Source organism: Hippichthys cyanospilos, chromosome 1 (assembly GCF_059441005.1).
Source record: "Hippichthys cyanospilos isolate Australia breed blue-spotted pipefish chromosome 1, RoL_Hcya_1.0, whole genome shotgun sequence".
Lineage (NCBI taxonomy): Eukaryota > Metazoa > Chordata > Actinopteri > Syngnathiformes > Syngnathidae > Hippichthys > Hippichthys cyanospilos.
In genome coordinates this window covers 10,204,269-10,225,936 of record NC_142369.1, presented here as the reverse complement: position 1 = coordinate 10,225,936, position 21,668 = coordinate 10,204,269, and the positions used below count along the sequence as shown (strand labels likewise).

At 38.0% G+C, this 21,668-nt stretch overlaps 1 protein-coding gene across 3 annotated transcripts; it reads left to right on the top strand.

Annotated features, from left to right (window-relative positions):
- Nucleotides 1-749: 749 nt before the first annotated feature.
- Nucleotides 750-21,428, top strand: rnft2 (ring finger protein, transmembrane 2). 3 transcript variants are annotated; one of them, XM_088410255.1, is made up of 11 exons: nucleotides 750-876; nucleotides 963-1,040; nucleotides 2,048-2,592; nucleotides 8,417-8,493; nucleotides 8,917-9,017; nucleotides 9,270-9,423; nucleotides 14,926-15,075; nucleotides 16,622-16,687; nucleotides 17,812-17,913; nucleotides 17,981-18,124; nucleotides 20,182-21,428. In XM_088410255.1, the coding sequence occupies exons 2-10, from the start codon at nucleotides 994-996 to the stop codon at nucleotides 18,113-18,115; spliced, it is 1,377 nt and encodes a 458-aa protein (XP_088266381.1). In that variant the 5' UTR covers nucleotides 750-876; nucleotides 963-993; the 3' UTR covers nucleotides 18,116-18,124; nucleotides 20,182-21,428. The 3 variants fall into 3 exon arrangements, with proteins under 3 accessions (XP_088266381.1, XP_088266373.1, XP_088266363.1); XM_088410247.1 differs by lacking the exon at nucleotides 20,182-21,428 and adding an exon at nucleotides 18,280-19,604; XM_088410237.1 differs by lacking the exon at nucleotides 20,182-21,428 and having other exon boundaries at nucleotides 17,981-19,604.
- Nucleotides 21,429-21,668: the final 240 nt, after the last annotated feature.

The following is a 21,668-nucleotide window of genomic DNA, read 5'->3' as shown; positions in this document are numbered from 1 at the left end:
TGACTCGTCGAATCAAATGTTTTAGTTTTTTTTTACCTTGCAATCTAATTTTGTCGGGGATATATGACGTCACATGCCATTTATCTGTAAGGAGTTCATTATTACTAATTCAGCAAACAAATTTCAGAGTTCTCGAACAGGATAGATCGTTAAAGTCTGTTAACCCATTTTTTATGTACTCATTACCAATCATATTCCGTTTTCATTTACGATATCCTGAACGTCATTGAAAGAAGTCGTATTTAATTTCATTTCATCTCATGTTTGCGTTCATATTCATTGGGTTTGTCATACAGATGTCTACTTTCAACCACCAATATCCATTAGTGAAACACAGACACCTGAAACGGGATTAATATGTGGAACTCCATTTTGAGATATCTATAATTTTATTTATTTATGACCAATCATAATTCAAATTGTAAAGGTGAAAAATTGATGGGAAGAATGAATAGGCGAAACTGAATTTGACATCTCTGCAGTACATATTTTTGGGTCTCTAGCAGTTATTAAGAAGAACAATAAGATAAAAAGGCACTGCGAAGTGGCAGGCGAGTGTAGAATTTGGCAGCAATATCAAAACAGGGACATTTAGAAAAACGATGCTTCGAAAAAAAACTGGCGCACCGTCACCAATGTAGAAAATGAACATTTCTCCTCTTTCGCTATTTATAGAGCAACCACGCCGCACAGAAGCAGCCAAAAGGAGACAAGAACAAATGTCAAATGCGATTGGTCGACCAGGCAACCCCGGAAGTTGTTGGCGAAAAAAAAATATTCGGCAAGCGCACCATCTTTCCCTGCAAAAATATCAAGCGAGCTCATCTGAAATTAAAAATGAAATTCATTGGAGGGAGACGTGTTTATAACATTGAGGTAAATCCCACGACGTGTTGCTGACCGTTAAAAAATGGCTGTAATGTAAACACGTACACTTTTGTCCTGTGTTTTGGTGTCCATAGGACAGCTTCGTGTGTTGACGAGCACCGTGCCATGCAGAGAAGACACAGTAGCAACACGGATGGCATGCCCTCAGAAAGGCGAGCAAACGAACCACAAATTAACCTGTTTTGGACCCTACTCTTCTCTCCCTCTGTCGCCCTCCATTTTGGACACTAAACAAAAGCACGGAGAGATTAGACCTCTCATCCAAAGAGGCCTGCAGTTTTTCCCCATCCCAATTTCTTCACTTGTGGAATTAACCTGTTTTTCGGGCCCTGTTTCATACAAACATGGTTTTAAGAAGATATTATGTTCTTAAGGCAAGGTTAAGGGTTGAAATCAAAGTTAGGGTTCCAATTATGAGTTTAAAGACAGGGTTAGGGTTTAAATTTAGGGTTTTAAGCAAATAGTAGGGTTCCAAGACAGGGTTTGGGTTTCAAAACAGTATCCATGAACATCAGCATTTGAAATAGGGTTTCAAGAGCTTCAGGTAGGATTTCAAGAAAATACAAGGGTTTTACGGCAAGGTTAGGATTTGAAATGAAGTTTTATGTGTTCTACACTAATATGGTTTCACATTGGCATTTTGATCAACATTTTGGCATGAGTAAAGATTGTCAATGAGTTTTAAGACAGGTTTGTTTCTCAAAAAAGGGTTTTTAGCAAAATGTTGGGTTTTTAAATGAGGGTTTCAAGTCAGGTTTATGGTTCTAAGTTAGGGTTTCAAGTGTTTCTGAGTAGAATTTCAACCCATATTTAGCATTTTACGACTGGATAAGGGTTTCATTTTAGAATTTCAAGCAAATGTTAGAGTTTTAATATAAAGGCCCTATGATGTTCTAAATTCGGAAAAGACAAACTAAGTACGGCTGTAGTAATGCTAATATTGAATTGATGGACATTAGCGTGGATGTATTGGTCATTTTAAACCTTGATGCAACCTTTCATCTACAACGTACAGGAAATATTGAATTTGAGACTCTAAACTCAACGTTTTTATATAATTGTAGAATGTAAAAATAGAATCCATCAAAGAAAAAAAACAGTTAAAAAGCCACCATATAGAAATGACATCTCGGCGTTCCTGTTAAATGTTCTCGTTTAGGAGCCGCAGCCAAACTCTGGGATCCGAGAGCAGCCTGGACGAAGGCGGCGTGTTCGACTGCCTGAAACCCGACACGCCCGTATTGCCCCAGCAGATCTTTTCAGGCCTGGTGGGCGTCCCGTCGGCCGCCGTCTCCTCCGCCCAGTTCCAGGCGGCCAGCTTAGTCCTGGGCTCGTCCCCGGACGTTTTTGTCCAAATGACGGCGTCATCCAGGGAAGAAGGTGGACCTCGCCGCCCCGAGAGCGGAGCCTTCCTGCCTCGCCCGCCGCACCACCACCACCATCACCACCCTCACCCTCAGCACCATTTTCACCACCCGCCGCTGCAGCACAGGACCTCATCTCTTCTTCAGCAGGCCACAGCTGTGGCTGCGGCGGCCGGCTCGGAGAGGCATCACCATGGCCCCCGGGAAGAGGCGGGTCCAGATGACCCGTCCACGCCAGCGCCGGCCCTCTCTGAGCTGAAGGCGGTGGTAACGTGGCTGCAGAGGGGCTTCCCATTTATCCTCATTCTGCTGGCTAAAGTCTGCTTCCAGCATAAGCTCGGTAACGGCATTAATCTTGTTAAAAATATGTTTTCAAATGGAATTGCCAAATTAGAGAGATTTTACAGAGGTTTGCTTAGTTTAAATTGCTGTCATAACATAAGATTTTAGCTTGCACACTGCCTTTTAAGAAAGCGCTTAAACACTGTTTTATGAATAACTAGAATATTTGCAATTTCTGAAGAAATTGCGTGTGAAGGTGTAACCTCTGAAGGCAAAGGTGTTGAATGATGTGGAATGGTGGGAATTGGGGGAATTGATTAAAGTTGGAACGGTCCGAATCGGATGAAGAATGACAAAGATAGAAGTGATAAACTGAAAAAGTGGAATTGTGGGTAATTTTTGAACTCTGGAAAGAAGAAAATTCAAACTACCATTGAATGGGGGGAATTGGATGAATCGATTAAACTTGGAACGGTCGCAATCGGATGAAGAATGGCAAAGGTAGAAGGGAAAAACTGAAAAAGTGGAATTGTGGGAAATTTTTGAATTGTGAGTAAAAATGGAGTGGCGGGCATTGGGAGAATGGATTAAAGTTAGAACGGTAAAAATCGGATGAAGAATGGTGAAGATAGAAGGGAAAAACTGAAAAAGTGGAATTATGGGTAATTTTTGAATTGTGGGTAAAAATGGAGTGGCGGGCATTGGGGGAATTGATTAAAGTTGGAACGGTCAGAATCGGATGAAGAATGGCAAAGATAGAAGGGAAAAACTGAAAAAGTGGAATTATGGGTAATTTTTGAATTGTGGGTAAAAATGGAGTGGCGGGCATCGGGGGAATTGATGAAAGTTGGAACGGTCAGAATCGGATGAAGAATGGCAAAGATAGAAGGGAAAAACTGAAAAAGTGGAATTATGGGTAATTTTTGAATTGTGGGTAAAAATGGAGTGGCGGGCATCAGGGGAATTGATTAATGTTGGAACGGTCACAATCGGATGAAGAATGGAAAAGATAGAAGGGAAAAACTGAAAAAGTGGAATTGTGGGTAATTTTTTAATTCAGGTAAGAAGAAAATAGATACCACCATGTAATGGCGGGAATTGGGGGAATTGATTAAAGTTAGAACGGTCGCAATTGGATGAAGAATGGCAAAGATAGAAGGGAAAAACTGAAAAAGTGGAATTATGGGTAATTTTTAAATTGTGGGTAAAAATGGAGTGGCGGGCATCGGGGGATTTGATGAAAGTTGGAACGGTCAGAATCGGATGAAGAATGGCAAAGATAGAAGAGAAAAACTGAAAAAGTGGAATTATGGGTAATTTTTGAATTGTGGGTAAAAATGGAGTGGCGGGCATTGGGGGAATTGATTAAAGTTGGAATGGTCAGAATCGGATGAAGAATGGCAAAGATAGAGGGGAAAAACTGAAAAAGTGGAATTGTGGGTAATTTTTGAATCATGGGAAGAGGAAAGGAGATACACAAATGAAATGGTGGGAATTGGGGGAATCCATTAAAGTTGGAACGGTGGGAATCGGAGCAGGAATGGCCAAGATAGAAGGTTACAAAGTTTGGTGAGGAAAATGGGAATGAGGAATTATGGGTAAAAATATGAAAATAGTTATGAATTACTGGAAGGTGTGAATATGAGTAGTATTGATATTGGGGAATGTATTAACTGATTAATGTGAGTGTGAAGTAGAGAAGCTTCAAGTAAATAATGTTAAATCCACCACTGGAAATGAATTATGAATTGTTATACATGAAAAATATAGAATAATGGGAAAATATTAATAATTATTAACTGTTACAATGGTGGGAATGAGCCATAAGGCGAAATGTATGAGATAAATGTTATGAATATGAAATAGGAAAGCTCAAAATGTAAAATGTTTAATCTCCCATTGGGAATGAATGGGAAGCCCTCCCATTGGAAATGAATTATGAATATTTGAAGGATGAAAAATATGGAATTATGGGAAAATATTGGAATGTATTAATTACTGGAATGATGGGAAGGATCCCTAAAACGAGATGAATGAGTTAAATATTGAAAATATGAAAAGGGAAAGCTGTAATAATGAAACAAAAAATGACCCAATGTAAGTCAATGGGCCTTTTTGGGGTGGAAAACCGGGAATTCTGGGAAAACTGTGAATACTTGGAATTCCAAAAATGGAAACGCCCTTCGGGCGCTTAACTGGAATAGTGTCAAATTGGAACGGTGTGAATCGGATAAACTGGGAATGAGCTGAAATCCGTCGAAAAACAGGCAGAATAAGAATAATAATAATAATAATAACTAGAAAAAGTGCAATTTCTGAAGAAATTGCGTGTGAAGGTGAAACTGTTGAAGGTTTGGGAGTTGAAAAGTGGAATGATGTGGAACGATTGAATGGTGTGAATCTGTGAAGAAATATGAATACAAAGTTGAAAAACTGAAAAAAAGTTGAACCGTGGAATTTGAAGATGAAAGAAAAACTGAAAAAAAGTTGAACTGTAGAATGATTTGAATCTGTGAAAAATTATGAATCCTACATAGTTAACAAACTGAGAAAAGTTGAACTGGAATAATGTGAATCTGTGACATTAGGCCTAATGTTAAGTGAATGATGTGATTCAAAAACATGCAGGATATCAGCCCTCGAGGACTGGAGTTTTAAACTCCTGTTAATGAGCTTATCATTTGAATGAGGTGGATTGAATGAGGTGGATTGTGGATTGATGTGAAACAGTGAAGAAATGTGAATAATACAGAGTTGAAAAACTGAAAAAAACTAAAACGTATGAATCAAGCTGAGTTAACCAAGCCAGATGCTGTACTAGGTGGAAGCACTAGTGAGAGGTAATGAGACGTCTAATAAAATGTCCAAGATGGCCGCCCATGAGGGCAGATTGGAGTTGGAGTCTTCAGTGGTCTAAGATGGCCGCCCCATGGCAACATGGGAAATGGATTACTTTGTGTAACTAAACTATAGGTGTCAAACTCCAGTCCTCGAGGGCTTGTATCCTGCATGTTTTTGAATCACACCTGTAATGGAGGTGTCGGAGTAGCGTCCAAACTTGTGACCTCCTTGAAAGGACTGTACTTGACTGATTCAGAGGATCCTCAATCTTATCAGGTTGTCCGGCCAGAACATAAAGACGATGCACACTCTCATGCCACTCTTTATTTGTATATAATGTTCTATTTATTTATCTGGGTTCGTGTGTGTGTGTTTCTGTGTTTGTGTGTTCTGTGTGTGTTCTATGTTTGATTGTGGGTGTGTGGTCTCTGCAAAGGAGAGCAGAGAACATTCACTAAACATGATAACTAACATAACTAACATTGTACAATATGTTACATCATATGCTCACATGACTCTATATTAGCTTAGAATAACATAAACAACACAGGCAAACATACCGTACAATGATAGGAAGAATGAATTCAACCCAATCGTTCCAAAATGTGCGTTAGGTAGGAAAGGGTTAATGGAGCCGAATAGATTTGAGTGGGCGGTGACGTCACTCCCTTACGGCGTAAGGATCACATTGGCACACACGGCAAACATGCGAAAAAATACGCACATTTTGTGGATGAAACTTTAACGTGAATACTAAAAGTGAAGTATGAAAAGTACGGTATATTTGCCTTTAGCAATTATACCAAACTTAGGTGCAATAACAACTTAAGACATTAATGGACAAAGTGAAGCAGTGCAAACGTAAACATGTATCCAAAACCACGAACGGACAACATATTCAAACTGTACTTACATTCTCATGGACGCACGGAATAATAATGAAAGGAATGAGATAATCCACAGAATGATTGAAAGCAGAAAAAATGACTGTCCGTTACAACGATACCTGCCGACTACCGGTGAAAGAGCAAAACAACCTATGATAGTGTAAACAGAGTCCTGATTGGTAGTGGAGGAATGAAACACAACTTGTGATTAGTTGCTAGGCGGTTGCTAGGAAGATCACATGACCACAGGAGAAACATGTCCAGACGTAAATAGTAATAACAGAACGATTCAAACACGAAATCGTTAAGTATAATCAGAAACTTCTTAACAACACCATTCACTTAACATTAGACAATTTTTACGGTACAAAAACTTGAATTGTAGCTGAAAGTTGAACTGTAAACGTGAAACGCGATTTGCCCGAACCGGGACACGGACATGTTGAAGATGACAACTCTACCATTGGGCCACTGGGGGGCAGTGTAAGACCACACTAGGGAATGAAGTATTTTTGAACGTGAATCTATGAAGAACTACGAATAATACAAAGTTAAAAAACTGAAAAAAGTTCAACTGTGGAATGAAAAGATGAAATGAAAGTAAGAACAGTTTGAAAAGGCTAAATTCTTTAAATATGAATAGTATAAAAAACGTAAATTGTAGGAAAACGATAAATAGTTGAACCTTGAAAAATAAAAAAGCACTTCACGTGAATATGTGGAATGATATGAAGTTCGAACGGCATGAATTGGATGAACTGGGAAGGAATTGAAACCAAAAAAAAAAATACTGAATTAACTGAAAAAAAACACTGCATGTGTGAAAAGACACAGCGGGGATCGAACGCACGAACATGTAGTAGATATACGTCATCAGAATGTCTGAGCCACGGGAAATGACGAAACCGTGAACGCTTTAAAAGGAAGTAGGAAGAACGCTCCAATCACTTAACATTAGGCCGTTTTTACGGTACAAAAACTTAAATTGTAGGAAAACGATGAAAAGTTGAAACTTGAAAAATAGACCCGCACTAACTAAAAAAGACTCACACAACTAAAAAATGACGCAGCCTGGGATTGAACCCACGAACATGAAGTGCGAATGCGATACACAAATCCCATGAGCTACGGAGACATGGGAAATATCGAAAACGTTAAAGTTTAAAAATAAAGCACGAAGACCAGCCCATTCACTTAACATTAGGCCATTTTTACGGTACAAAAACTTAAATTGTAGGAAAACGATGAAAAGTTGAAACTTGAAAAATAGACCCGCACTAAACATGAATATGTGGAATGATATGAAGTTTGAACGGCATGAATTGGATGAACTGGGAATGAGTTGAAACGTACCTAAAAAACGGTCGGAATAAAAAAAATAATAATAATAATAAAGGTGGAGAAAAACATAAGTGTGAAGGTTTCACCTTCACACAATAAAGAAAATGGCCGAGCACAATAACATATGTGTGAAGGTTCCACCTTCACACAATTATGTTATTTTTTTATTGAGTTTTTAACAATTAATTACCAGGCTCGATTAAGTGAGTCACCACTGTTACCAATTAACATCGTTAAGCACACCAGCGTCTTTTGAGCGTGCTACTCTAAACTCGAAAGGAGAGTATGCTTCCAGCGTAAGGTTGCTAGCTGCGCTAATCCTGCGTAACACTTTTTCAAAATTAATTTTAGTAGTTCAAAAGTAGTCTGTTAAAAGATTTAATTCGATTTTGAACTCAATTTTCCCTGCTGCGTTCGCCGTTAGTCACTATTGCTCCCACCTAGCATTGGTTAGCATCATAGCAGACCAGCCTTCATTAGCTCACTTTTCTTTTAAAATGAAATTGTTTACACCATTAGTGTTAATGCTACTATTCGTTTAAAAAAAAAAACAACCTAAATTTAAAGCTAGCATTCATTATTTAAAGCTAGCATTTGCTGTTTTCTTTTTAAATGACAACGTGTTAGTTACATGCAATAAATGAACACTAGCACCAGCTAGCATCATTTAATTTGTGCTATCACACTAACCTTTCTACTTCTTCTAGCGTAAGATCAGTGCTGGTGCTACCGGTGGTTTAAAAAAAAGTGTTTTCATACTTTCTATGATGATGATGATGATGAAGATGATCATGTAATTTGAATGTACTACAGGTATCGCGGTTTGCGTGGGAATGGCCAGCACCTTCGCTTATGCCAATGCCACCTTCAAGCATCAGGTGTCGCTGCGGGTAATACAACCTTTTTTTAACAATTTCACCAGGGTTCTACTGTTTAAAAATACAGTAAAGTTATTGGCTACATTTTTATACAGATTTTGGTCGCCTTAATTTATATTTCTAAATGATGTGTCATTAACTGCATCGCTAACTTTGAGAGGCTCATTGTGTTTCAGTGATGCAACAGGTTTTTTTAGTCCCGGGGCTAGCTCGCATGTCATAGACAGGGAACTAATTTACTTCTACACACCATCTGTCCATCTAGAGGTGATTGTTGATGTTAGTTTGCACAAGTGTTTCACTTAGGCAACCGGTCGTTTGTTTTGACAAAGTTATGGCACACTTTTCGCGAGTTTTTGTAGTTGTAACGACAGCAGAGTTTTTTAGCATGTTTGGGAATTGCTAACTTGCATAGTGTGCATGCATGTGTTTCAGGAGGAGCGCTCTGTGTTGGTGGCATTGTGGATCGGGCTGTTCCTTTCCGGCAACGTGGCATATATTTACTATGCCTTTAGCCCAGAGGAGTTGTACAACAGGTAGTGAATGTCAGCAAGCATGGCCTTTTGGAACCATTTTGTTCAGGCTCATCTTTTCTTTTAATTATTTTTCTTTTTTTATTATTTCAGCCATTTTATATGTTTTTTTTTTCTTAGCAGAGCCCCTGTCTGGTTTGTGTCCTGTGAGTATTTTATGTTATGCTCACATTATTATCATTTGTCACACCATGAGCTGCTGCATGTTACCCGCAAACACTTTGTAAAAAAAATGTTTGTCTGTTTTTTCTTCAGCCTCATGTTCTCCAAGCCCAATCTGGACAATTTTGACTTCTTTGACCTCATGTGGGCAGTGGGCATCACCGACTTTGTTCTCAAGTTCGTCACCATTGGATTGAAATGCTTTGTCCTCTTTCTACCTGGCATCCTTTTGGCTTTCAAGTCTAGGGTAAGAGTTTACATTCACATTTTTCAAACTATGCCAAAGATAATAAATTTCAGGAGACGTTTCATCTAAAGAATTTTACACAAGAAATCAAAAAGGAAATTTCTAATATTCCAATAATATTGACACAAAAATATTGATCAACAGTCAATATCAGCTAAAATCCTAAAGCTTAGCTTTTTCATTAAATATCTGAAGCATTATAAAAAAAACTACTTTAAAAAGAGGAAATAATGCTTTGACAGTCGAAGTGATGCGACATGATTGATTTTAGAGTGCTATATGCCAACCCTGTGTACTACAACTTCCTTTGTTGTTATTTGCCAGTGGAAAACAAGTCAGAATGCATTTTGTTTGCGTCCGAATCATTTCAACCTGACGTAGGTATCTATTTATTTAATGACTAATGGTCTTACAGATATAATAACGAGGAAGTCAACCCCCCCCCCCCTCCCAAATCTTTACAATAATAGGTTCATTATGCGGCACTGTTATAAACACAGGATTTTGATTAATATTATGGTTGAACCATTGCAACAAAATCCACCCTTTCTCAATCCATTTTAGAAGGTGGACGTTTTGCCATTCGCTTTCGACTGTAAATGACATCGAAGTTGCTCAGTGCTTACCCAATGACCAGTCACAGCTCACATGTTTTCCGAAATTGGTCTTGTGACGTTAAATAGTCGAGCCGTGATCTGTTGTTGATCTGAGCAACTGTAATGTCATTTTCAATTGGCCACGAGGAGCAAAATAGCCGACCCCCTGGGATGCATAAAAACATGTGGGCATTCAAACAACCCCATTACAATAAGATTTCTGTTTTTAGGTTGAGGCTCATTGAACACATTATTATGATGGAAATTTGGGGGGTTGGGGTTCTTTTTTAAGCATTTCTTGGAACCATGAAATTTTGGACTGTAGGTATGCGAGTCCCCCCCACATAAAGGAAAAAAAAAACAGATCTGCCATTTTGGTTTGAAGCAAATATTATATAGGCAGTTTGTCCATTTCCAGGGGATTTTTGAACTGTTTAAAAAGCATGTCTATCATGTGTAGACTCACCAAAGAAATCCCAAGAAGTCATGGAAGTGGCAATTTCATGATCATATTTACCATTTGCTGTGGCCCTTCACCTTAATTGTATAATAGTTACATTAATTTCATAGGCACTATACACCAAATGCATCATGTTTTTAGTCATTGGACTTTCATCTTCTTTTTTTTCTTGCTCTAATGGAAAGTTCTCCTTTCTAGGGAACTCCTTCCTCCAACTGCTGTAAGAGAAATATGACTCAAGGGTATTCGAATAAATGGCCTTATTCAACAAAACCTGAATAACTAATAGCTTATAAATTGCCTAGTATAATATTGCTAGACAGATTTGGTACAATTGGCAACATGTAAAAAAGGTGGACATCTACTTATTTAAATACATTTTTGCATTTCACAAAATTAATTGTTTTTCACTCTTTAGAGTTGGATGAGCACACCAAGTGCAAAATTATATTTTAAGTAGCATTGGAATTGTTAGCGGAAGAGGGAACAACAATCATTACGGAGTTGCAGAAAAGAAATCTATTGTTCCCATAATTTTAGAGAAGCCAACCACGATGTGGGTGAAGGAAACTGATGTCGTTTGTGTCAGAGGTGATATGGCATGACTCCTTGTGACTGGTTACAATTCATCCTGAGATCATTCAGAAGCCCCAAAATCGCTGAGTAGACCATATGTCTGGATGATATAAAAAAAATAAATAAATCAGAATGATTCAGTGAGAAGGATCACCAAAAAGATGTTTTAAGTATGTTCACAAGACAAACTAAGCCTTTTTAGGGTCTTAATTATTTAAAATTTCTTACTAAAATAATTGCATACTTGCCATTTCCAGGTCCTTCAAAGGCTGACCTCCCTTGAAAAATTCCCGATTAAATTTGTATTACATATACTATGCTAAATTTGGAGTTTGAGATTTCACCATTGCACGTTTGCCAACTAACTAACTGAGTGACTGACTAAGTAACCAAACAAATTGAGGTCAAACTCTTAACCGCTTAGTCTTCTGGCTGACGTTTTGATGTGTAGTGAAAAGGGAAAGACTTCAAAAGAAGTGTGTGTCACGATGCAATAGTAGTTGATACTTTAGTACTGGGTTATTCATTCATCATTCAGAACTTTTGCTGACAAATTGATTGTCTCTTTGCAAAAGGATGGACCTTGGTAGCACCTAGAATCAGATATTTGGGGGGGGGGCTTGTGCATGTAGCATGGATTCATCATGCAGTCGTCCGCATAGCACGCACACCAGCTCACACCATAAATGCACAGGTGTAAATAATAAATTAAAAAATATTCTTAGTTCTAATAATGACAGAAGTGTTTTTGGTGACATTAATAGTCTACTATTTAACGTGTTACATGTGTATGCTAACTTACCATGCCTTTTCTGCTGTTCGTTATTTCGTGGGCCTTCTCTTATGGAAATACCTTCCCAAAATTGGTCACACAGTGAAACTGGCGACGCAGTATTTTGAGATGCCTAAGAATTAAGTTTTGTGTCCGAGTGGACGTATGGTTAAAAAAAAAGAAGGCAGAAGCACAATAAGTTTGTCTCTTGGCAAGCTTCCAAATTGTCCATTTGACAATTTTGGCGTGGGCGTGATGGCCGCGGTGGGACCCGAGGCTGCGGGTACAATAAGGAAGATGTATTAGCCGCTAGCGAAGGTCTTCCTTCCGACCCACCAGGCTGCCAAGCACCTCTACCCGCAGCCATCCATCTTTGTCAGAAAGTCATTAAGTGCTTCCCAAATCGTGAGCCGTAGCTTGGGGGTCCACAAAAATAATTTGAAATAAGTGATTATGTTGTCATACTGTATGAAAAAGTGCATACCTAAATAATAAGGACTGGAGTGCCAATTAAACAAACTATAACCCACTTACAAGACCAAACTTAGCCTGGGACCAGTAAAAATTGTTCTTAAGTATTTAAAAAAAAAAGCTTGTAATTATTATAATGGAGAGTATTGTTCGGGTTTGTTTTTTTTTGTTTTGTTTTTTTTACTCATTCAATCCCAAAGATGTATTTAAACGTATTTCCAGAGCAGAGCCATTCAATCCCAGGTACTAATTTACAGATTTTTTTTGTTCATTTATAAGGGTAAAAGAAAGTCTCAAAATAGTATTCCACATAAATAAGTAAATAAAAAACCTGGGATTGAATGTTTGGACTCTGGAAATATGTATATTTTTAGGATTGAGGGAGTTTAGAAATGCTAAAGAAAATCTTTCAGAATGAAGTCTTTCAGTTGTCACATTGGAGGAATTTTATTTTTGTTGAAACTCCCTATTGAATCACGATTTTGTTTCAGTGGTAAACTTTTCGCTTGATGTAATTGAAGCAATATATACTGTACTGTATATATGTATTTGCTTTGGCCTGATCACAAAACGGCAAAGGGAATAATATCATTTCACTGAATAATAACAGAAGATAGATAAACAAAAAAACAATCCCATGAATATGCAAATTTGTTGTTACCTTTACGATTATTTTGACAAATTCTGACTTTATTCTTGAAAGGTTGAGACACTAGCCAAAAGTTATTTTGTTCTTATAAAGACTGCACATTTTTTCCTGGAAGAATACAACTTCATAGAATAATTGAACATATTTTTTCCCTCTCAAAAATAACAAACTTTTGAATTCCTCAGGGCTATTTATGGTAGTAGTAATGTTTAATTGGGGTTAGGATTATAAGGCTCCGTGGTATAAATGCTTCCCTAGAGGCACGAAGCTTGAGAAGCTAGACAACGTGCCTGGGGTGGGTGCTTTGTACTGGGAATCCTTTGGAGAGTGTTTGCAGGTGGATAGTTCCACTGGCAGTGGTTCTTTGCAGTGTCGGCAAAGCGGATCAGCTGCCTGGACGGAGGCCATATTTGTGCCGCAGGCCCGCCAATTAAAGCTCATAATGCGCCTCTTTTCTCCACCAGATAGACGAGACGCCTGCAGCTGTTTTAAGTTTGAGTTAAGCACAGTTAGCGATTGCCGCTTCTGTCCTGGGCGCACCTTTGTTTAAAGTTATCCGTTATCATGCCACAAAAAAATATGGTTAGGGTTAGCAACATTCGAATACAGCAACAGTCATTTGTTACAATGTGTGGCACATTTTGAGTCATCAGGGTGACAATCTAATGCACAAATACATACAAAGAAGAGTTTTATTGACACATTAAGCTGCATTAAAATAAGAAAAGATGTTTCTGCTTTTTTGTTTAAACCCTGTGCAGTATTTTGTCCAATGCTTTGCTATTTACATCAAAGGCATTTCACATCAAAGGCAAAACAGGTACTAGGGAGCTGAATTTTCACCAAGATGGTGGTGTGTCAAAGTTCAAAATGTGCCATTCATTGGCTAAAATACTGCGAGGATGATGTGGAAGAAAATTACCTCAAAATGATCAAATTATTGCTCACGTTGATGCGAGTATACTACCTGTGTTGTTTCTCATTGTGTGTTGGCATTAATCTAACAGGCTTTTCCTAACTTTTCCAAGCTTTAAATCTGGATTTAAAAGTGTTTACACTCACTGTTGACAGGCAGCTTATTCCACTTGCATGTACACAGCTAAATGGCACTGCACTACTGTATGTATGTATACAAAACTTAGTATAGTTTGATTATGATTAGCGCCTCGGTGGTTTTCTCTGGAAAGTTCAAAATAAAAGAGGTGTGTAATCCAGTATTGCAATCATTTTAGTAATATCACTTTCAAGTGCGGTATGTTCAAAGCAGTGTGAGTAATTTTTTTTCCTCCTACTTTTGGAACTACCTAAATGATGATGATGGATTTCTATACAATACTTCATCAATATTGAACATACAAACAAGAAAAAAAACACTTGACACCTTTAGTTTTCTCATTTTATGTTCTTGAGTAGCAAACATTTTTCACCATATGATATTCTGCACTACATTATTAGCATCATTGTCTCTGTTTGTTGTTTATTGCTATTTATTTATTGCTCGACTGTGGAATGTAGTCTGCAGCTTGGGGAAGTGAACAGAATAAGAATTTCATTATGTGGTACAACTATACATATGACAATAAATTTCTTGAATCTTGAATATTGAGTCAAGTACCGTATTTTCCGCACTATAAGGCGCACCCAAAAGCCTTATTTTTTTTAAAAGCTGATGGTGCGCCTTATAATCAGGTGAGCCTTATATGTGGATCAATATTGAGATTGGACTGATAAAGTAAGCTTTACCTGTTTCTTCTGTGTGTTTACAGTTGAACAAGGTTGGTCATTTTGACATTGAGTTATTATGCTATTGAGAGTTTAGAGTTATTATTTGAGTTATTATTGTTATTACTTTGAGTATTACTGTATTGTCATTGGAAAAAGTTTTAAAATGTTATTAATTGAGGGTGCGCCTCATAATCCGGTGCGCCTTAAAGTGCGGAAAATACGGTACATTTTTATGCTTTATTTTTGCTTGTAGGGCAAGTTCTACCTGCTGATAGAAGAGCTAAGTCAGCTGTTTCGCGCACTGGTTCCCATCCAGCTGTGGTACAAATACATCATGGGTGAAGAGCCATCAGCCAGCTACTTCCTTGGAGCCACACTCATTATTATCTACAGCGTCTGCAAGGTGCTTTCTTTGTCATAAAAAAGGAAACTAGCTTATGATATGCCTTCACACTGAGATTTCTAAATTTGGATGAGGCCATTCACACGAACGCCATTGAGTCATAATTTTTCACAGTTTTTTCAGGAAGGAATTTCCCAGAAAAGAGAAGTTTCCGTTAGCGCACGCTTTAAAAAAACAAAAACAAAAAACAGTTCTAACTAATGCTAATGAGAAGGCCTTTCACGATTTACGAAAAAAAAAGAACGCATCCAAATAGAGGATAGTTTAGGTTTTTTTTATGCCATATGCTAACATGAAACGTACATGAGGTGCGTTGACTAAACAAATTGTTTTGACTTCTCCCACTTCTCTGAACTGTGAATGACATTAACAATGTGCAGACAGGCTACGGCCAATGAATAATGCAACTATGACGAAATAGCTCCTTCTTCCACTGTTTCTTTTAACACACGGTGAGGCGCTCATTCATCGGAATGTAGGGAGGATGCTGGTCCGAGCTAACCTGAAAGTGGCGCGGCGTCACGGCAACCAATGGCAGCATAGCGAGTGGCCTCTCTGCTCTTTTAGCTGTTGTATTTAACTGTCACGAGAGGAGGTGAACAGCTGGGCCGCAAACTTGACGCACTTATGACTGTTCCGGAAAAATTAACTCAGCAGGTGATTTTGTTCTGAGTGGACACGCCACATGAGGAAGCGCTCCTTTCCATAGGTCCACATGCAACCTCAGTTAAACAGTGGTATGTGAGGAAATTGCATGGGGGATGAATAAGTGTGAATGATGTGCCATTTTTAAACTAGATCGACTCAACTAGATTGTGACTCCAAGCCTGTTTTTAAGAGGAAATGGTGTTTTATTCAGTGGGGGGAAAAAAAAAATCTTTCATGTAAAACCAAAAATTGGCGTTTTGTTCAAGAAATTAGTCATTTAATTTTTTAATTGTGCTTATCCTCTAACGCAATGTCTCATTTTCATAGGACACAACACTTCCGTAGGTGTAATCTTGCATACTAGTTTTGAGTTAAAGGGACAGTGTGTAAGATTTAGAGTGTTTTTCATTAAAAATGAATAAATCAAATGATTGTAAAATTCAAAAACTTGCAAATGAATTGTCCAAGAGTATGTTTTAAATATAATCATAGTTTGAGTTATTATTAAATGAAATTACATGGGGGGTGGCGCCCATGTTTGCTATAGCTACAGACAATGATAAATGCAGCACCTGCAGCACCTCCTGCTGTCCGCAATGAAAAACGGTCCAAATCTTACAGACTTTCCCTTTAAGATGCAATTTATTCAGTGGGTTACAACAAAGTATAGCTAAATGTGGAGATTATATACTTTTTTCCCCACATTTTACTTTCATGCATCCCCAAATAAATAATGGAAATGTCTTTTCCATGATTGCTTACTCTTGCATGTCGATTCATTTTATGAATGAAATGCTGCTTTTGCATACTTAGGCGGGCATGGACTTTGAAGTTTAAACTATAGCTCCACATTCCTCAAATGAATCAGCTCGACTTTGTCTTTGTGTGTCAATTGCAGTCACTTGACCTATGCGGCCGAGCGTCGGCCCTACACAAGGCGCTTGTCATGCTCTGTCGCTCTCAGGTGAGACTTATATTCTTGCATGCACCCCCTTTTTTATTTTAAATGGAGATTTTACAGATAAAATGTTCATATTCTGTGAATGAAATAACACTGGGTGTGTAATTATCATACAGGGTGGCATTACATATTTAATCTTGCATTTCAGGGAAAAAATAGAGAAAATAGTACTTTGTAATTTCATTTTGCGAAATAAAATCATGCTTGCTTTGAAAAACATTTTAAGTTTTGTACCAGACGGCCATTGCACTTTTTATTCTTTTACAACTATTTTGAATTACGTACTTTCGTATAATTTAATGTAGGATTTGATTCATGAAATTCTGCTTTTTATTTTTGATTTTTAATTTTGAGAAACCAGTCAATCCTTACACTTTCAGTCTTGCACAACCCTTTGAAGATGTAAAAATTTGGCGGCGTGCACTCCCAATGAATGCAAATTGATCGATGCAAACCCCATAATCCAGTGCTTCTCAAATAGTGGGGCGGGCCTCCCTGGGGGGGGGGGCGTGAGGTGATGCCAGGGGGGCGCGGCTGATCCCAGTAAAAAGGCTTGTTTTTGTCATGTGGAATATAATTGCAATAAAGTAATAATTTTCATCATTTTCTTTTAGTTTCAGGCACTTTGATGCACTAGCTTCTTTTTTTTCTGTTTTAGACTAAGCTATAACCCGTATAAACGCGATAAAAATAATTAACAGTTGTTGAAAGTTGATTTATATTGCGTTTTTCTGTTGTTAATGTTAAAAAAGCATACATGTGTAGGTATACTTAAACAATTTTCATCAATAATAATCTTAATTATATTCAGTGCATCGACTGGGGGGGCGTGAAAAGTTTTCTCTTTTCTAGGGGGGCCTGGCAAAATATAGTTGAGAAACACTGCCATAATCTAAGATTTTAATCAGTCACTTTGAAGGAACAAAAAAAAAAAAAAACTGATTTATATCATGGGCTAGTTACACCAGACTGTCATTTTATTATACCAGTCATTTTATTGAGAGAATTTAATATGGAAAAAGAAATTCACATCCTTGTGAAAAAACAAGTACATTTTCAGTTATTACAGCAGTTTGTCTCCATCTTTGCCGCTTTGAACTAAAACTGCCAATTAATTGAATTTGCAGAGTTACGGCGTGCGGGCCGGCAGCCAGCAGTGCAGCGAGGCGGGTGACATCTGCGCTATTTGCCAGGCAGAATTTCGTGAGCCGGTAGCGCTCCTGTGTCAGGTACAAATAATCTTTTTTTTTTCCTCCTCTAGTAAATTTTGATGGTTGGACTTTTGTTCTTCGACAGCATGTTTTCTGTGAGGAATGTCTGAGTTCCTGGTTGGACCGTGAGAGAACTTGCCCCCTCTGTCGCACCACCGTGGTGGAGACCCTCCGTTGCTGGAAAGACGGGACCACCTCCGCTCACTTTCAGATCTACTAAAGCTGGATGGTGATTAAGTACACAATTGAACAAAAGTCCCAATATTATTTGAAATAGTTGGAATACATTGTGACAATATTTAAAGCGACACAAAAGAACGTTCAGGTTTTGTTGGTTATGGCGGCACCATATGTTTTGAGTAATAGGAGACTGTTTTCCATCAGGATCAGCACTTCAGGAAAACCTGAACTCCAGTCGCCGAATCATATGTCATATTAGACTGAATTTTTCTGTTTCCAGTGGCTGTGTGAAGGATGATTAGCAATTAACATGAATATAATTGTGAGTAAACAATATCATGCTTTTGAGTTACGTGGCTGTTGTCAATACAGAATGCAAACTATCAAGCCGATTGCTATTTATTGCTTCTGATAGCTAGCATTAGCATTTTGATTTAAGGATCAATGCTACTTTCTTCCACTTTTTTTGTCCCAAAAAACCGTTCCATTTATTTGACTGTCCTTGCAGATTTTGTCATGACAACAGTAATTACTTGTAGACTTTAAAATCTATTCCAGCGTATTCCGTATAGCAGGCTCACGTTTGTAGTTTTTTTGCTTGGCAAGGTTCCAGCCACCCTCATTGAACTTAGTGCCAGTTAAAGTGATACGGACCACCTCTTTCAGGACAAAATTACCATTTAACTAGTTGTCTTACAAAAAAGAGGCTAGTTGTACTGCTCCTGATTTATCATTACCATTGTGAGTAAAATGAACATTTGTGAGTTCATCTTCCAAAGCATCCTTTATTCAGTTTTATTCAAAAGCAGTAGAAATAGTATAAATGCATACATCCACAAAGATCGTAGGACACATTTGCACATAATAAATGAATAACACTTGAAAGTCACCTAAATATAAAAGCAGTGCTATTTCCATCTGGTTTCACATCACAGAAAAAAAGAAACTAGCTTATTTTTGTCGATTAATCAGATTTAAAAGAAAATGTTTTTTTTTTCCTTTTCCATCCCTTTATTCAAAAAGGAAAGTTTTTTTTTTTAATTGACTGCAAAAAATGAAAAATGATAGTTCAATTACTGATTTGGGGCATAATGCCATAAAATAGGCTGAAATATTTTTTATTGTTTCTGCAGTACAAGATGTTTGTTTTAACACATTGATCGGCCTGCTTCCATAGATATTGTGTATTTTAGATTATTTACTGTCAAGTGAGAGTTTGACAGTTTTAGGTCTTTAAATGACTCATTGCTTATCAAAGTAATTGTAGGATAATTTGACTATCAGTTGTCAGTAATTATTAGACCTAGTTTTGTTTTTCTTGAACAGATTTCTTTCTGATAAAGATATATTTTTTTTCTCATTGTCTGATTACTCTATGCTGGTATGGTATTTTTTTTTAAATGTGTGTTACTGGTAGAAATCTGTATTTTTGTCTTTGTATGACACAAACATGTGACGTTAAGAAAATGAAGGTGACATATTACACAGGATAAATGTTGCTTGGTAACAATAAATTTTTAATTTGATGAGGAGTGGGTCCTAATTTTAAACGTGTTTTACAACTTTATTCTGGTAAATCACCAATTTCTTTCCTTTGAAAATTCAAGATTTTTTTTCCTCCAGATAAATTTGATTTTTTTTCCTCATTCTGAATTATTCATTTCTTCTTTACCAGAATAAGTTATTGATTAGCTTATTTTTACTGGTATTGTTATGACTTTATGCTTTTATTTTTTCCAAGTAGTACATGTTTATAATGTCAGGAGAATACATACTATGCAATAAAAAGCTGGCATGCTACGGGAAAGCCATTATATAACATCATTATCTTCCGTCATAAATAAATAAATAAATAAATAAATAGTGATAAGCGTTAATGAGACCTCTGCCAAGGCTCAATTGTTTACAGTACTTGTAACTGGTTTCACATGTTCTCCATTTACATGACTTCCTAATGTGCAAACTTAATCAGATCTGGTTGAAACTTGGTTTTTAACAGCTTCCCCTTGTCGGTCCACAAAATTTGACAGTGGTCTTGTGACAACCTCGCCGCCCAGCTCCACTCAGTGATTGTCATGAACCTAATTAGTCTGCATTCCCCTCCAGATACCAGGGGAGGATGACATCATCGCATGTGTCGGAGGAGGAAGAAAAAGGCGTGCTCAATCTTCATTGAGTAGCCTCCTCACAAGGTGCCTCGGTCATGCTGTCGCATGCTCGCCATCCTCGTTTTTTTGTCTGCAGATGCACTCGCAAGGCGCCTGTGTACAAAGTGCATGCATGAAAACCCAATTCAGTACAATTCGGACCAAGTTTGAATTGGAAAAAAAATACGAAAAAAACAAGCAGACGTAGTTTGACGAAGTCGCGATATTACAAATGAAAACAATTGTGAGAAACAAATTGCAGTGTTAGGCAGGTTGCAATGAGGAAAAGTTGTCTTATGGAACATTTCTAGCATATTGCATAAATAAACTACAGTGAGCGTATTCAAAATATGCGCAGAAGCCTAATAGTGAGAAAGAAGTTGTAATGTTGCAAGAATAAAGTTGTAATTTGCGACAAAAAACGGTGTTTTGATAGAATTGAATTACAGCATTATTCTCAAGGACGTTACGGCTTCGCGATAAAAGCGGAGTATGATTTCTAAAAAGTCACGAGTTAAATTGGAAACGGTACAAGCGTGGCCAGGAACTAAAAATGAAAAGAACAGAAAGAGTACTCATATCGGTATCTGTCTGAAAAATTACGACTTCATCATTGAAACTTTTTTATTTTATATAGCGACTTTATTTTTGCAAAGTTATTGGCTTTTCTGGCATCAAAACAAGGTTACAACACTTTCAACTTATTTTTTAAATCAATGACTAACAAACGTTGAGTCGGGGTCACGTGTCTACCCACCTTTCTACAAGTATGGTCTCGTGGTCATCAGCAACAGCTGCAGCGCGTGCACGGTGACGAGTGCGGCGGTACGCGCGTACCCCCAGTTACCGCCAACGCGCTCTTGCGCGTCCTTGCCCGCCATCTCCCTGCGGCGCTTGTCCAGCTGGTCCCCGATCAGCCTCAGTCGCCTCGCGATCGCCTGAGCCACGCAGCCGGGTTGAGGCGGCGGGCGAGTCGTACGTGCGCTCGCGGCCGCGATTGGCGGTGGCGGCGGAGTGGGCGACCAGCGGCACATGCTTTCTTTTTTTAGTACTCAGGTGTGGGTGAGTGTTGGACCCCACCTCTTGTATTCAAACGCGATTAGTGTGGACCGCCCCCTCGCGGGTTATTCATGAGCGTCAGCTCACGTGTTGGACGCATGACGTAATGTCTTGCACATTGGAGACTCAATGTTCGCCTGTGGAATTGATCCGAAAGTGATTTTGTCCCACCTGGCGTTATTTTCGCAATCAAATTTCGGCTAGAAATCAAGTTCGTGAATGTTCGTGTACAATTAAATAAACCAATTTTATCAATTTGGCGTGATCCGAACCAATGATTAATATCAGTTTCTCTTTTTCTTCTGAAAAAAAAACTTTCGATTGTATTTGAAACACACTTGTCCGATTTTATGATTAAATGTATCTCATTGTTAAAATAACATGAGA

What these genes read in the sequence shown, in the direction of transcription:
- rnft2 (XM_088410255.1), top strand. Translation starts at nt 994, where the DNA reads ATGCAGAGAAGACACAGTAGCAACACGGATGGCATGCCCTCAGAAAG. An exon ending in GATGGCATGCCCTCAGAAAG is followed by an intron (nt 1,041 to 2,047) that starts GCGAGCAAACGA and finishes GTTCTCGTTTAG; the next exon opens with GAGCCGCAGCCAAACTCTGG. An exon ending in CCAGAGGAGTTGTACAACAG is followed by an intron (nt 9,018 to 9,269) that starts GTAGTGAATGTC and finishes TTTTTTCTTCAG; the next exon opens with CCTCATGTTCTCCAAGCCCA.